General features: G+C 44.6%; 1 protein-coding gene across 4 annotated transcripts in view; it reads right to left on the reverse strand.

Moving 5' to 3' along the window:
* LOC111954446 (beta-taxilin-like) overlaps nucleotides 1-9,378 on the reverse strand; it is a 29,170-nt gene extending 19,792 nt beyond the window's left edge. For 3 of the 4 annotated variants that reach the window (XM_070435869.1, XM_070435867.1, XM_070435868.1), the window contains exons 1-4: nucleotides 9,294-9,378; nucleotides 3,577-3,912; nucleotides 1,699-1,790; nucleotides 920-1,090 (exon numbers count right to left, since the gene is read on the reverse strand). In XM_070435869.1, coding sequence (XP_070291970.1) covers nucleotides 920-1,090; nucleotides 1,699-1,790; nucleotides 3,577-3,898 — 585 coding nt within the window. In that variant the 5' untranslated portion in view covers nucleotides 3,899-3,912; nucleotides 9,294-9,378. Of the gene's footprint in view, nucleotides 1-919; nucleotides 1,091-1,698; nucleotides 1,791-3,576; nucleotides 3,913-5,780; nucleotides 5,837-9,293 lie in introns of those variants that run through there. The other variant, XM_023974196.2, reaches the window with a different exon arrangement.
* Between the last annotated feature and the right edge of the window lie 5,152 nt (nucleotides 9,379-14,530).

Raw genomic sequence — 14,530 nt, forward strand, 5'->3', positions numbered from 1 at the left:
TCACTATTATTCTACAATGTAGAAAATAAAAATAAAGAAATACCCTTGAATGAGTAGGTCTGTCCAAACCTTTGACTGGTACTGTATATTACGACAACATTTTGTAGCATTTTTGTTCATTTTGGTCTTTGGTAAGGGTTTTCGGCTGTTCATACACACAMAAAAAATTCTCAAGGCAAGCTGAAGTTCGGAGCCAAAGTCTACGCCCCTTCATCGGTCATTGGTCAACAGTAGGGATTCGTCAATTAAGTGTTTGTTGTCATTCAACGATAGACAACTCATTTTCATGCAAATTCTGTTCACCTGAGAAATACTGCACCAAACATCTTAGTTAGATATGTAAAATTGCGCGACTAAGATCTCCTCTGTGAAAACGTCAAAATTAATGACAAATTTCTTGAGTTATTTTAGATAAATTCTGACTACTTTGAGGAAGTGGCTATGGTGTCTCAAGATGGAGTAACAGTACTATTGACACTTTTCCTCATGTTTCAAGCGAAGATCTTTTAAGCGAGTATACAAGTACACACGTACACTCGTTTGGTTCGGTTAGGCGCAGGCCAAACCGAGGCATGCGAAGCCTTAAGTTTGAGCTGCGCTGAACCCCTGGTGTTGAATGGAGTTAACTGATGATAAACTGAGCTATCTGGACCCCTGCTGTTCAGCAATGTAGGGTTGACTTGAGGTTGAGCTGTAGCAGAGTAGGTTTGTGGTACATAGTATTGCTTGAGACCTTGATAAATGCTTTCTTTCAGAGCTAATGCATATAAGCTTTAGCTCAGCAGGCTAATGTGGTCTCACATTGTGTATATGACCTGGATTCAATACCCAGTTGGTCTTGAATGCCCACCTCAAGGGTCTTTAACCCATAATGTTGAGTAGATTAGTGTAGTGATGGAGCCGAACAGTTATCACCCACCTTGAGGGTCTTGTTGTGCCTCTGGAGTTCCCTGCAGAGGCCCTCCAGTTTGCTGCGGGCCAGGATGGCTCTGCTGTGCTCGTACTGGAGCTGGTCCCTCTCCTTCCCCACGTGGCCCTGCTTCTTCTGAAGGAACCTCAGCTGCTTCTGCTCCCCTCGCCGCTCCTCCAGCTGTGGACCATGCAGACAGATGTGCCATATACATTGCACTGCCTTTCAGCCTCTACCCTCCGTTCAGACTTGGGCTGTTTAAGCTGCTTTTGGCTAACAACCGACTGGCTGACTAAAATAATAAAAACATGTCCTAAGAGGATTTGGTATGGCTGGGTGGGTGGGTATATATTTGTTTCATCTCTTTAGCCTTGTCTCTTTCTTTTTCCTGGTGATACTATGCACTGTATATGTAGGAACTGTCCAATTACTACACATGAAGCTGACTGATAGCCGATGTCTTTGGTAATATTATTCATAATGCCTAGTGTTCCTGATGTTGTCTTGTTGAGGAATTACAGAGCCATGTTGTAGCTAGCTGTCTTATTATGGAATATGGCCTTTGCGTTCAGATTCGCCTTTGCAGCCAGAGGCGCAGAATATTTAGGTCATCACGGTACGAGACTGAACCACTTTCAAGATCTCACAAGGCACTCCCTGTTGATTCATGTGTGTTTTTATTTGTTTCCTTTTAACTTTCCCTGGTCTGTTTTATTGCTGCTGGTTCCTGCTGTGCTGAAGGACTCTACTCTCTGGTGTGCTGATAGAGGGGAGAAGAGAACACTCACCAGTTCGGCATACTTCTTGAGTAGAGCATCCAGTTTCTCTTCTGGCGTGCACAGCTTGTTCAAACTTTGCATTAGAAGCGTGCCCTCCTTTCCTGTGTGGATAGAGAGAAATCATGTAATGTTTGTTTCCATTTGGACAGGCACTAGAAAAAGAAAGATGAAAAAAGGCCAACAGTGATCATTCTATAAATGGTTTCAAAATAAATACTTTTCTGAAGCAATTTCCCCTGCATGAAAGCTCTTGCATCTTGACACCTATGGCTTCGGAAAAGCAAATAAAATCAAATGGCTGAAAATGCGTAACCAAGATTTGTATTACCCTCTGTTGCTGGCCTGGTTTCATGTTGAGGCAAAGAAACTATCTCCAACATCTGCTATTGGTTAGAAAATACACTTTGTGTTGCTCTGAAGCAGGCCTCTCCCCATGACTTGTGTAACCTGTCCTCAAAACACAATCTGAACATGGGGCACAACCTGGACGGATGTTGAGATACAGTAACATGACACTTAACATGTCTGCTTGTTCCTTTGTGCATAAGCAGTCACGATTTTAAATGATCATGCCCACTTATACAGTAAGTCTTAGATTCGAAAGAAGATGATGATGAAGGAATGCATCCTCTGACTATATAATAATCATTTGGTGGATGCTTATATTTGTCCTATTTCAAACATTTACAAGTGTGTATTATACGCATGTGTGAATTGGAAATGTTTTTTTTTTTGCATATCCCAACTCCCCCTTGGAGTTGAGTTATGGCCATGGTCTTCCATTATTAACAGCAACTCCTGAGCAATTAAGGTGAAGTGCCTTGCTTAAGTGCACATTGACAGATTTTTGACTTTGTCAGCTCAGGGATTCAAACTAGCAAACTTTCAGTTACTGTCCCAACACTCTAACTGCTAGGCTACCTGCCACCCCATTTACAGTGAACAAAAATATAAACACATGTAAAGTGTGTTGGTCCCATGTTTCATGACAGAAATAAAATATCTCAGAAATGTTCCATACAAAAGCTTATTTCTTTCAAATTTTGTGCACACATTTGTTTACATCCCTGTTAGAGAGTATTTCCCCTTTGCCAAGATAATCCATCCACTGAAAAGGTGTGGCATATCAAGAAGCTGATTAAACTGCATGATCATAACACAGGTGCACCTTGTGCCCGGGGACAGTAAAAGGCCACTCTAAAATTGTCCATTTTGTCACACAACACAATGTCACAGATGTCTCAAGATTTGAGGGAGCGTGCAATAGGCATGCTGACTGCAGGAATGTCCACCAATTTAAATGCACAAAGATACCACAACGAGATCCTGAGGCCCATTGTGAGGCCCATTTTTTGAAGGTATCTGTAATCAACAGATGCATATCTGTATTTCCAGTCATGTGAAATCCATAGATTAGGGCCTAATGCATTTATTTTAATTGATTGATGTCCTTATATGAACTGTAACAGTAAAATCTTTGAAATTGTCGCATGTTGCGTTCATATTTTTGTTCAGAATATATTTGAAGTCAATGAAAACTATTCTTAAGAGCGATATACACCGTTATGTATCCAATCATTTCTTTTAACACATGTTCTGTCAATTGAATGCTTGTTGAGTGGTGACTAGAATACCTCCTCTGGTCTATCTCATTAGCACACTGCCCCGTCTTTGCGCTCACAGATACTGTTGTCGAACAACAACAGATTATAGCATAGCTGTGTTGAAATACAAAACCATTCTGCTGTTGAATGTAAGGTTGTGGGACTTGACTATGTTTTCTATGTATTGTATATCAAAGTGTTGATGTTGTCTTTAAAAACAAAACTGCACAATCCAAATAATGCATGAGGAAAACAAAACATTGACCTCTCTAAATCCACCTACCTAAGCCTTTCAGCAACTTCTTTGCATCCTTTCCCGTGCTGGCGTTCTTGGCGGCTGTGACTTCATCAGCTTCCTCTCCGCTTGCCTCCTCTTCCACCTTCTCCGTTTCCAGGATGATGCACTGTTTCTCTATCAGGCTGGCTGCGGAGCCATAGGTGTTGATGATTTCGTCCAGCCGAAGACCAAACTCCTCCATGGGGTCCATGTGCTGGCCCTCCTGGGGTAGAGGGACCGGGGTCTCTGCGGTGACTGGTAACGGTGGTGGAGTCACACTGGTCTGGGCTGGGATGACCTCTGCAACAGACTGGACGTTGATCTCCATTCTCACAGATGTGGCTGAGAGGGGACGGAGATATAGGATGTTAGATGTCCTATATATACAAAAGTATTTGGACACCACTTCAAATTAGTGGATTCGGCTATTTCAGCCACACTCGTGGCTGACAGGTGTATAAAATCGAGCACACAGCCATGCAATCTCCATAGACAAACATTGGCAGTAGAATGGCCTTACTGAAGAGCTCAGTGACTTTCAACGTGGCACTGTCATAGGATGCCACCTTTCCAACAAGTCAGTTCGCCAAATTGCTGCACTGCTAGAGCTGCCACCGTCAACTGTAAGTGCTATTATTGAAGTGGAAACGTCTGGGAGCAACAACGACTCACACAAGCTCACAAAATGGGACCGCAGAGTGAACGTAACATGTAAAAATCGTCTGCAACACTCCCTACCGAGTTCCAAACTGCCGTTGGTCGGGAGCTTCATGAAATGGGTTTCCATGGCCGAGCAGCTTAAGAGAACCATGCGCAATGCCAAGTGTCAGCTGGAGTGGTGTAAAGTTTGCCTCCATTGGACTCTGGAGAAGTGGAAACATGTTCTCTGGAGTGATGAATCACACCTCATGATCTGGCAGTCTGACAGACAAATCTGGGTTTGGCGGATGCCAGGAGAACACTACCTGCCCAAATTCATAGTGCCAACTGTAACGTTTGGTGGAGGAGGAATAATGGTCTGGGGCTGTTTTTCACGGTTTGCGCTAAGCCCCTTAGTTCCAGTGAAGGGAAATCTTAGCATTACAGCAATGACATTCTAGAAGATTCTGTGCTTCCAACTTTGTGACAACAGTTTGGGAAAGGCCCTTTCCTGTTTCAGCATGACAATGCCCTCGTGCACAAAGTGAGGTCCATACAGAATAGTTTGTCAAGGTCGGTGTGGAAGAACTTGACTGGCCTGCACAGAGCCCTGACCTCAACCCCATCGAACACCTTTGGGATGAATTGGAACGCCGACTGTGAGCCAGGCCTAATCGCCCAACATCAGTGGCCGACCTCCCTAATGCTCTTGTGGCTGAATGGAAACCGAAAGTCCCCGCAGAAATATTCCAACATCTAGGGGAAAGCCTTCCCAGAAGAGTGCAGGCTGCTATAGCAGTAAAGGGAAGACCAACCCCGTATTAATGCCCATGATTTTGGAATGAGATGTTCGATGAGCAGGTGTCCACATAATTTTGGTAATGTAGTGTACTACTACCCATGTGGCAGATACGGAGACACATTAGAAAACTAACAAACAAACTGACAACTATACTAATAATACTAACTATACTAAAAAGGTACCTGTGTAATAGTGATGCACAGGATGACTCATATCCGCTGGGCGGATGGGTTTAGGGTCATTCAGGTTTGAATAAATAGAAGCAATGCCTTTAAATAAATCCATAAATGTATAATTATTGTGCAATTTATATAGGCTTCATTGAGGCTTTTCTTACACTATTTTAGGCTATCTGGTATTAGTGCATAAGCCTAAACTTCAGGGCTGTAAACGCGTCAAATAGCCTACACAGCCAATCTCCAAATAATCATTTTGGGAACGGGCAGAAAAACTTAACGTCAATCCACGCAGGCAAAACGGATATTGTCCAAGTTTAAATCAATAAGACAAAAGCTGAGAAAGGAGAGTTGAAAGTAATGAGAAGGGAGGGCCAGAAAAGTAATGTTTGTAAAATATTTGGTGAAGTGGTAAAAGAGGATGATAGCTTTGCCAGCTGTTATGTGTCATGATTGTGAGGCGTTAAACAAATTTGACAGTCACAAGACGGGACTTCAAATAGGCCTACGGCATGTCAAGGGAACAGTAGCATACTGTTTAGATTGGTTAAATGAAAACTGAAATCTGGCATTGACTAACCAGAATAACCTACTGTTTTTTTGGCAAACTCCAAGGTCCTCTGATAGTACTAGCTCCGTGCCAATCGACATCCCTGTGTTTTGAGAGAAATGTCTGAGTTTAACAGGTAGCCTATTGCTTGTGGTTTGAGCATGAAAACAATAACTGATTTGATGATAAGGACAGACACTTGGAGACGAGAAGCAAGTACAGGGAGTGAACATTTAATTAATAAACAGACATAAAATAAGACAGAAGAGCATCTGGACATGAAAAACATAACAACATTAATGCTGACACGGGGATTAAACAGAGGAACAGACAGATATAAGGAAGGCAATCAAAATGTGAAGGAGTACAGGTGAGTCCAATGAAGCGCTGATGCACGTAATGAAGGTGACAGGTGTGCGTAATGATGGGCAGACTGGCGCCTGCGAGCGCCAGGGAGGGGGAGCGGGGGCAGGCGTGACACCTGGGCGAGGCGTAGAAGCCCAATGAGTCGACTGAGGCATGGGAGCCTGACGAGCCGGCTGAGGCGTGGGAGACTGACGAACCAGCTGGGGCGTGGGAGCCTGATGAGCCGGCAGAGGCGTGAGAGGCTGACGATCCGACTGATGCGTGAAAGCCTGACGAGCCGGCTGAGGCATGACGTGGGGTGGGAACCTGCCGAGCCAACTGAGGCAAGGAAACCTCTCGAGCCAGCTAAGGCGTGGAAGCCGATGAGCCAACTGAGGCCCCCCCGGCTCCATCGGCAGCGGCACCCGGACCCGACGTTACCAATAAAAACAAAAATTCCCTGATGCTTCAAATTGTGGTTTCAGCATTCTGTAAGGACAGACGCTTGGAGACGAGAAGCAAGTACAGGGAGTGGACATTTAATTAATAAACATATATGAAACAGGACAGGAGAGCTTCTGGACATAAAAAACATTAATGCTGACACAGGTATGAAACAGAGGGACAAACAGATATAAGGAAGGCAATCAAAACGTGAAGGAGTACAGGTGAGTCCAATGAAGCGCTGATGCGCGTTAAGAAGGTGACGTGTGCGTAAAATGATGGGCAGCCTGGCGCCCTCGAGTGCCAGGAAGGGGGAGCGGGAGCAGGCATGACATCGATCAATTTAATGAAGTGCATAGCCTACAGTTGAAGTCGGAAGTTGACATACACTTAGGTTGGAGTCAGTTAGGACATCTACTTTGTGCATGACACAAGTAATTTTTCCAACAATTGTTTACAGACAGATTATTTCACTTATAATTCAATGTATCACAATTCCAGTGGGTCAGAAGTTTACATACACTAAGTTGACTGTGCCTTTAAACAGCTTGTAAAATTCAAAAAAATTATGTAATGGCTTTAGAAGCTTCTGATAGGCTCATTGACATCATTTGAGTCAATTGGAGGTGTACCTGTGGATGTATTTCAAGGCCTACCTTCAAACTCAGTGCCTCTTTGCTTGACATCATGGGAAAAAGAAATCAGCCAAGACCTCAGAAAAAATTGCACATGGGACAAAGATCATACTTTTTGGAGAAATGTCCTCTGGTCTGATGAAACAAAAAAAAAATTGTTTGGCCATAATGACCATCATTATGTTTAGAGGAAAAAGGGGGACGCTTGCAAGCCGAAGAACACCATCCCAACCGTGAAGCACGGGGGTGGCAGCAGCATGCTGTGGGGGTGCTTTGCTGCAGGAGGGACTGGTGCACTTCACAAAATAGATGGCATTATGAGGGAGGGAAATGATGTGGATCTATTGAAGTAACATCTCAAGACATCAGTCAGGAAGTTAAAGCTTCTTCGCAAATGGGTCTTCCAAATGGACAATGACTCCAAGCATACTTCCAAAGTTGTGGCAAAATGGCTTGAGGACAACAAAGTCAAGGTATTGGAGATGCCATCACAAAGCCCTGACCTCAATCCTATAGATCATTTGTGGGCAGAACTGAAAAAGCGTGTGCGAGCAAGGAGGCCTACAAACCTGACTCAGTTACACCAGCTCTGTCAGGAGGAATGGGCCAAAATTCACCCAACTTATTGTGGGAAGCTTGTGGAAGGCTACCCAAAATGTTTAACCCAAGTTAAACAATTTAAAGGCAATCTGCATATAAATGGATGAGAGAGCTTCGTACTGCCTGAGCTATGTTGTTGATGTAAATTGAGAAGAGCGTGGGGCCTAGGATTGAGCCTTGGGGTACTCCATTGGTGACAGGCAGTGGCTGAGACAGCAGATGTTCTGACTTTATACACTGCACTCTTTGAGAGAGGTAGTTAGCAAACCAGGCCAAAGACCCCTCAGAGACACCAATACTCCTTAGCCGGCCCAGAAGAATGGAATGGTTTACCGTATCAAAAGCTTTGGCCAAGTCAATAAAAATAGCAGCACAATATTGCTTAGAATCAACTGCCATGGTGACCTGTGTACCACTTGCCTAAATCTAAAACAAAATCTCCAAACTGCAATATCTCTTTGTTAGACTAAAAGATTAACATTTTCTGAAAGAAAACTCAAATATTTACATTTGTAATATTTAATCTGATGTTTAAGCTTCTCTTAGACTGAATACTAGGTATAGTATTACTTCTCAATAAAGTAACTTTCAGTCTGATGCATGTGGAACAAATCACTGTGGGTGGTGAAAAATAGCACAAAACCCAATAGCCTGTCGGGAGTCAGGAAACAATACCACTGTGAGGATTTAAATCTGCCCTGTCACAAATAGACCTCAGGCCCAGCATCCTCCCTTCCCACTTCTCTATTTGATTTAATACAGAATTAATTTAAAGCATCCAGAGGTTGTTTATCCCCCAGCTTTATTGCTACATGACTGCTCCCTGCTTATCAGGATAAAATTAGCCCTAGTCCCCCCCCCCCCTCTGCAGCCCCTTTCCCTCTCCCACCCTCCCTGCTTCCAGCGGGCAGGCACATGGCACCTGTTCTGAGGCCTCACTCTATTTTAGGAGCCTCTAAATATGGTCAAGCTATTTGTTATTCCAGCCACATATCTGTTGATGTCGATGACGGCACTTTTAATGTAGAAGTGTGAAAAACACAGTTGACATTATGTTCTAAATGTCTACATTCATTCTTTGTTAGCTGATAATACATCTGATGAGATTACATATATATTTTTAAAGACAATGTGTTTCAGTTGATGATTCCGAATAGATCATAACCTCCTCTGATAATGTTGAATAAACAACACAAATCAAAAAACACTGAATAWTTCAGTGTGTCTTCAGACCAAACTAACACAGGAGAATACTTCACCACCAACTCAATTCACCATAATAAAACAGAATAGTTAGCTTACACTACATAAGTTACACGTCACACTAGCACAACACATTTGTCACTACGATCCGAAGGTAAAGCCAAAAATAACTCATCAATTTTGTCACCACACATCATGAAGCAGCGTTTCACTAATCATCAGAACTAAACAGGGCAGATAGACATAGCTCAAAGACAAGTCCACCAAAAACTTTACGTATAATTTCTGTACCTGAACAGTGTGTAAAAGAGTTTGGGAAATCCACTTACCAGGTCCAGGGGATAGAAAGAGAAAAGTGAAGAGGGTCCAACAGGACTCTGGTGACTGAGACAACAGCTGTGACAGGCAAGCCCCTCAAAATAACTTCCTGCAACTGAACTCTGCTCACATCAAGTGGAGAAGCTGTCAGCGTATGGGGGGCCACAATAATAGCCTTTCTGATCAGGCTTTGCTGGAGGGCAGCTCAAAGGCCCACCCTCGACTGTCCTTCCTGGAATCTCCAGGGGCTGTTTTTAAAGAAAGTTTGGTGCAGTTTTACAGTGCAAGATTGGATTGTCTTGTTATTATAGCTCTTGTTTAGGGCACGGAGTTTTTCCTGACCATGTCACCTGGCTAGGAAAAACTCTGGTCCCTAGACGGCCCAGTTTTTCAATATATACAAAAGTATTTAGACACCCCTTCAAATTAGTGGATTCGGCTATTTCAGCCACACTCGTTGCTGACAGGTGTATAACATCGAGCACACTGCCATGCAATCACCATAGACAAACATTGGCAATAGAATGGCCTTACTGAAGAGCTCAGTGACTTTCAACGTGGCACCGTCATAGGATGCCACCTTTCCAACAAGTTAGTTTGTCAAATTTCGGCCTTGCTAGAGCTACCCCAGTCAACTGTAAGTGCTATTATTGTGAATTGGAACGCCTAGGAGCAACAACGGCTCAGGCGCGAAGTGGTAGGCCACACAAGTTCACAGAACGGGACAGCCGAGTGCTGAATTGTCTGTCCTCGGTTGCAACACTCACTACCGAGTTCCAAACTGCCTCTGGAAGCAACGTCAGCACAAGAACTGTTCGTCGGGAGCTTCATGAAATAGGTTTACATGGCCGAGCAACCGCCATTGGACTCTGGAGCAGCATTCTCTGGAGTGATGAATCACGCTTCACCATCTGGCAGTCCGACCAATGAATATGGGTTTGGCGGATGCCAGGAGAATGCTACCTGCCCAAATGCATAGTGCCAACTGTAAAGTTTGGTGGAGGAGGAATAATGGTCTGGGTCTGTTTTCATGGTTTGGCTAGGCCCCATAGTTCCAGTGAAGGGAAATCTTAACGCTACAGCATACAATGACATTCTAGACGATTCTGTGCTTCCAACAGTTTGGGGAAGGCTCTTTCTTGTTTCAGCATGAGAATGCCCTCATGCACAAAGCAAGGTCCATTCAGAAATGTTTTGTCAAAATTGGTGTGGAAGAACTTGACTGGCCTGCACAGAGCCCTAACCTCAAACCCATCGAACACCTTTGGGATGGCCTAATCRCCCAACATCGGTGGCCGACCTCATTAATGCTCTTGTGGCTGAATGGAAGTAAGTCCCCGCAGCAATGTTCCAGCATCTTGTGGAAAGCCTTCCCAGAAGAGTGGAGGCTGTTATAGGAGCAAATGGGGGACCAACTCCATATTAATGCACATGATTTTGGAATGAGATGTTCGATAAGCACATAATTGTGGTCATGTGGTGTATCATGTGGTCATGATAACCTCCTCCCCTGGCCCTAGTTAAAGCTTATCTTGTGTTGCGACCGCTGTAAAAACGGCCATGTCTCATGTTATGTAGAAGTATTTAATAGAGCTGTTTGTAGGACTCATTCAAATGTGTATACATTTAATCCAAATGAATATGTGATGGACATCAGCTATCAACATTTACAGGAGGCAGCCAAAATGGCACTGGGCCATCTAAATGACCTCTTTTTAATTAAAACTTTTATGGAATGACTCCCGATGATGAGCATTTAACTGCTCCAGAGTGCATTTTGTAACTGTGTTGACGCCCTGATTTACCACCAGCTGCAACACTACTTCTACTTCTTGCCAAGTCATAAATGTTAATTATTTCATTTCATGGATTTCATGTGGAAGCTTTTCCTCTGCCCCATCTATTTCATAAGACGGCACTGAACTGTATATTTAAAATAAACTGTATGTAGCTACTGACCCCGAACCCTCTGTATGGTCAAATTCAATGACTGGCTAAATGGCAACTCAGATTTATCTGATTGATGTGGATTGACTGAGCAGAAGAATATGTTGAATCCTACTGCTGGACTGGGATTAGAATCCTAAATCTAATAATTCAGAACATGACTGAGGTGGCCGGGATTGGGGTGGGGGATGGGGCACTGTCTCAGCAGCTTGACAGTATGTTGAGGTTGATAGTGAAAGCCATGGCTTGTCTGTTGTACTGTACAGTATCCTACTTCGCTAGTACCCTACGTTCAGGCTATGCTCAAACCCTACACACTCAAACCCTGCACCCCAACCCAACATATATATTTTTAAAGCCTTTCGTGAACTCACACTCCCACTGGACTTTTCCCCCCGTACTAGCTCTGACTTTGCTGATAACTACTTTATTGAGGGAACATTTACTTCCCATGACTGTGACATGTGGTTGTCCCGCCTAGCTATCTTAAGATGAATGCACTAAGTGTAAGTCGCTCTGGATAAGAGCATCTGCTAAAGGACCACAAATTAAATGTACAATGCATTCGGAAAGTATTCAGAAGCATTGCATTGTTCTTGAAAGTTTAATTTAGCTATGAATGAAGACGTGTGGAAAACAACGGAACCCCGGATCTAATGGAGAACAAAGGAACAAAAGCTGCTGTGGGGAGACACAAACTCAACACTGAAAACTTCGGAACTCAAGAACTCAGATACCTGTGTCAACACCTGCTAGCAACCAGCCAGCTAGCTAGCTAACTAGGTTGCAATGGAGCCTGCTTCACCTGGAATAGCTAACGAACGTTTCCAGCGCTGTAGACACAGTGTTTATTACGTTCTTGTCCGTGACAATATTGACAATCCGGAGTTCCAATGCGGCAGTTGTTTGCTAGTGGAGGACTACAGGAATGAGGTGGCTATGCTTAACAAACAGATCTCAATTCTCAACATCTAATGGATGTTTCCCCACCTTGTCATCTGTCCCTATCCGAATGACCTGTGATCCCTGGAACTTGCTTTCCAAGGAAGTCATCTCCATCTGCTTCTCCTCCTCAATCCTGTAGTGAAGTAGACGGAGAACAGCAAGAAGAGTGTTCCAATCAGCGCTGGTCCCATATCACAAGTCGTGGAAACCGAAGGCAGCGGCATGCTGCTAAGTGTACGGGAGTGACTGCGAGAGGTTTGGAGCAGATTGACATAAGGAATAGCTTTGCTGCACTGGTGACTGATCTACCTGCACCTTCATCGGTGGGACGGCAGTGCTAACTCCAACTACGCTGACTCCAGCAGTGGCTTCGTCGTCGAGTTCTGCTCCTTTCCCTTACTCTGAATCTGATGGGACACTGCCTGCTGTGGGAGGTCTGGACCTATCGACGGGAGCAGCGGGCGTACGCTATCCTGCTTCTCGTGGGCCTGTGAAAGGCTCAGCGAATTGTGTGAGGGGTGGGAATAGGCATTGTATTGGGAAGTTCCATGGTGAGAAATGTCTCAGTCCCTGGAGCAAAAACGTTTTGTTATCCAGGAGCACGATATCAATAAGCTGCTCCCAAACATCTTAAACCAGCATCTTGAAATTGAGTCTATCATAGTTCATGTGGGATTCAATGACATTATGAAGGGCAGCTCAGAATAGCTGAAGATGGATGTTAAAGAGCCGCCTGGTATGGCAACTGCTCGGCATCTGACCGTAAGGCGCTACAGAGGTTAGTGCAAACGGCCTAGTACATCACTGGGGCCAAGCTTCCTGCCATCCAGGAATTTGGTTCTGAATATAAACGACTACACCTTTGTGAATGTTGACCTGTTTAAAGGTTTCGTTCACATCAGCTACCGAGATCGTTATCACACAGTCATCCAGAACAGCTGGTGCTCTCGTGCATGCTTCAGTGTTGCTTGCCTCGAAATGAGCATAAAAGGCATTTAGCTCGTCTGGTGGGCAGGTCGCATCACTGGGCAGCTCACATCTGGGTTTCCCTTTGTAGTCCGTAATAGTTTTCAAGCCCTGCCACATCCGACGAGCGTCAGAGCCGATGTAGTAGGATTCAATCTTAATCCTGTATTAACGCTTTGCTTGTTTGATGGTTCGTCTGAGGGCATAGAGTGATTTCTTTAAGTGCGTGGATTAGTCTCCCGCTCCTTGAAAGCGGCAGCTCTAGCCTTTAGCTCGATGCGGATGTTGAAGTGATATCCATGGCTTCTGGTTGGAATATGTACGTACAGTCACTGTGGGGATTTTGTCGTCGATGCACTTATTGATGAATCCGATGACTGAGGTGGTGTACTCCTCAATGCCATAGGATGAATCCTGGAACATATTCCAGTCTGTGCTAGCAAAACAGTCCTGTAGTGTAGCATCCGCGTCATCTGACCACTTCCGTATTGAGCGAGTCACTGGTACTTTCTGCTTTAGTTTTTGGTTGTAAGCAGGAACCAGGAGGATAGAATTATGGTTAGATTTGCCAAATGGAGGGCTAGGGAGAGCTTTGTATGCATCTCTATGTGTGGAGTAAAGGTGGTCTAGGAGTTTTTTGTTATTGTCACGACTTCCGCCGAAGTTGGTGCCTCTCCTTGTTCGGGCGACGTTCGGCGCTCGTCGTCACCGGCTTTCTAGCTGCCACCGATCCATGTTTCTGTTTTCCATTTGTTATGTCTTGAGTGTACACACCTGGTTCCCATTAAGTTATTATTATTTCCCTATTTCCCTCTGGTTCCCATTATGTGTTGTGCATGATTGTTCCTGTTATGTGTTAGTCTTGCGTGTTAGGGTTTGTTATTCCCTACGTGGATTTATTTGTACTGTATATTTTTCCCCGAGTAAAGTACGTTATTTTTACTAAGTTCTGTGTCCRGCACTACGGGGTACGTCTTCCGGCACTACGGGGTGCCTGAGGATATAGTGTCTGATCGGGGTTCCCAGTTCACATCAAGGGTCTGGGGGGCGTTCATGGAACATCTGGGGGTCTCAGTCAGTCTTACCTCAGGGTTTCACCCCGAAAGTAATGGGCAGGTGGAGAGAGTTAACCAGGATGTGGGTAGRTTTCTGCGGTCTTATTGCCAGGACCGGCCGGGGGAGTGGTCGGTTTTCATCCTCTGGGCAGAGATGGCCCAAAACTCTCTCCGCCACTCCTCCACTAACCTGTCTCTGTTTCAGTGTGTACTAGGTTATCAGCCGGTTCTGGCACCATGGCATCAGAGCCAGATCGAGGCACCTGCGAAGGATGATTGGTTTCGGCGCTTGGAGTAAACCTGGGACGCAGCTCATGTACGCCTGCAACAGGCCA

Source organism: Salvelinus sp. IW2-2015, linkage group LG28 (assembly GCF_002910315.2).
Source record: "Salvelinus sp. IW2-2015 linkage group LG28, ASM291031v2, whole genome shotgun sequence".
NCBI classification, from domain to species: domain Eukaryota; kingdom Metazoa; phylum Chordata; class Actinopteri; order Salmoniformes; family Salmonidae; genus Salvelinus; species Salvelinus sp. IW2-2015.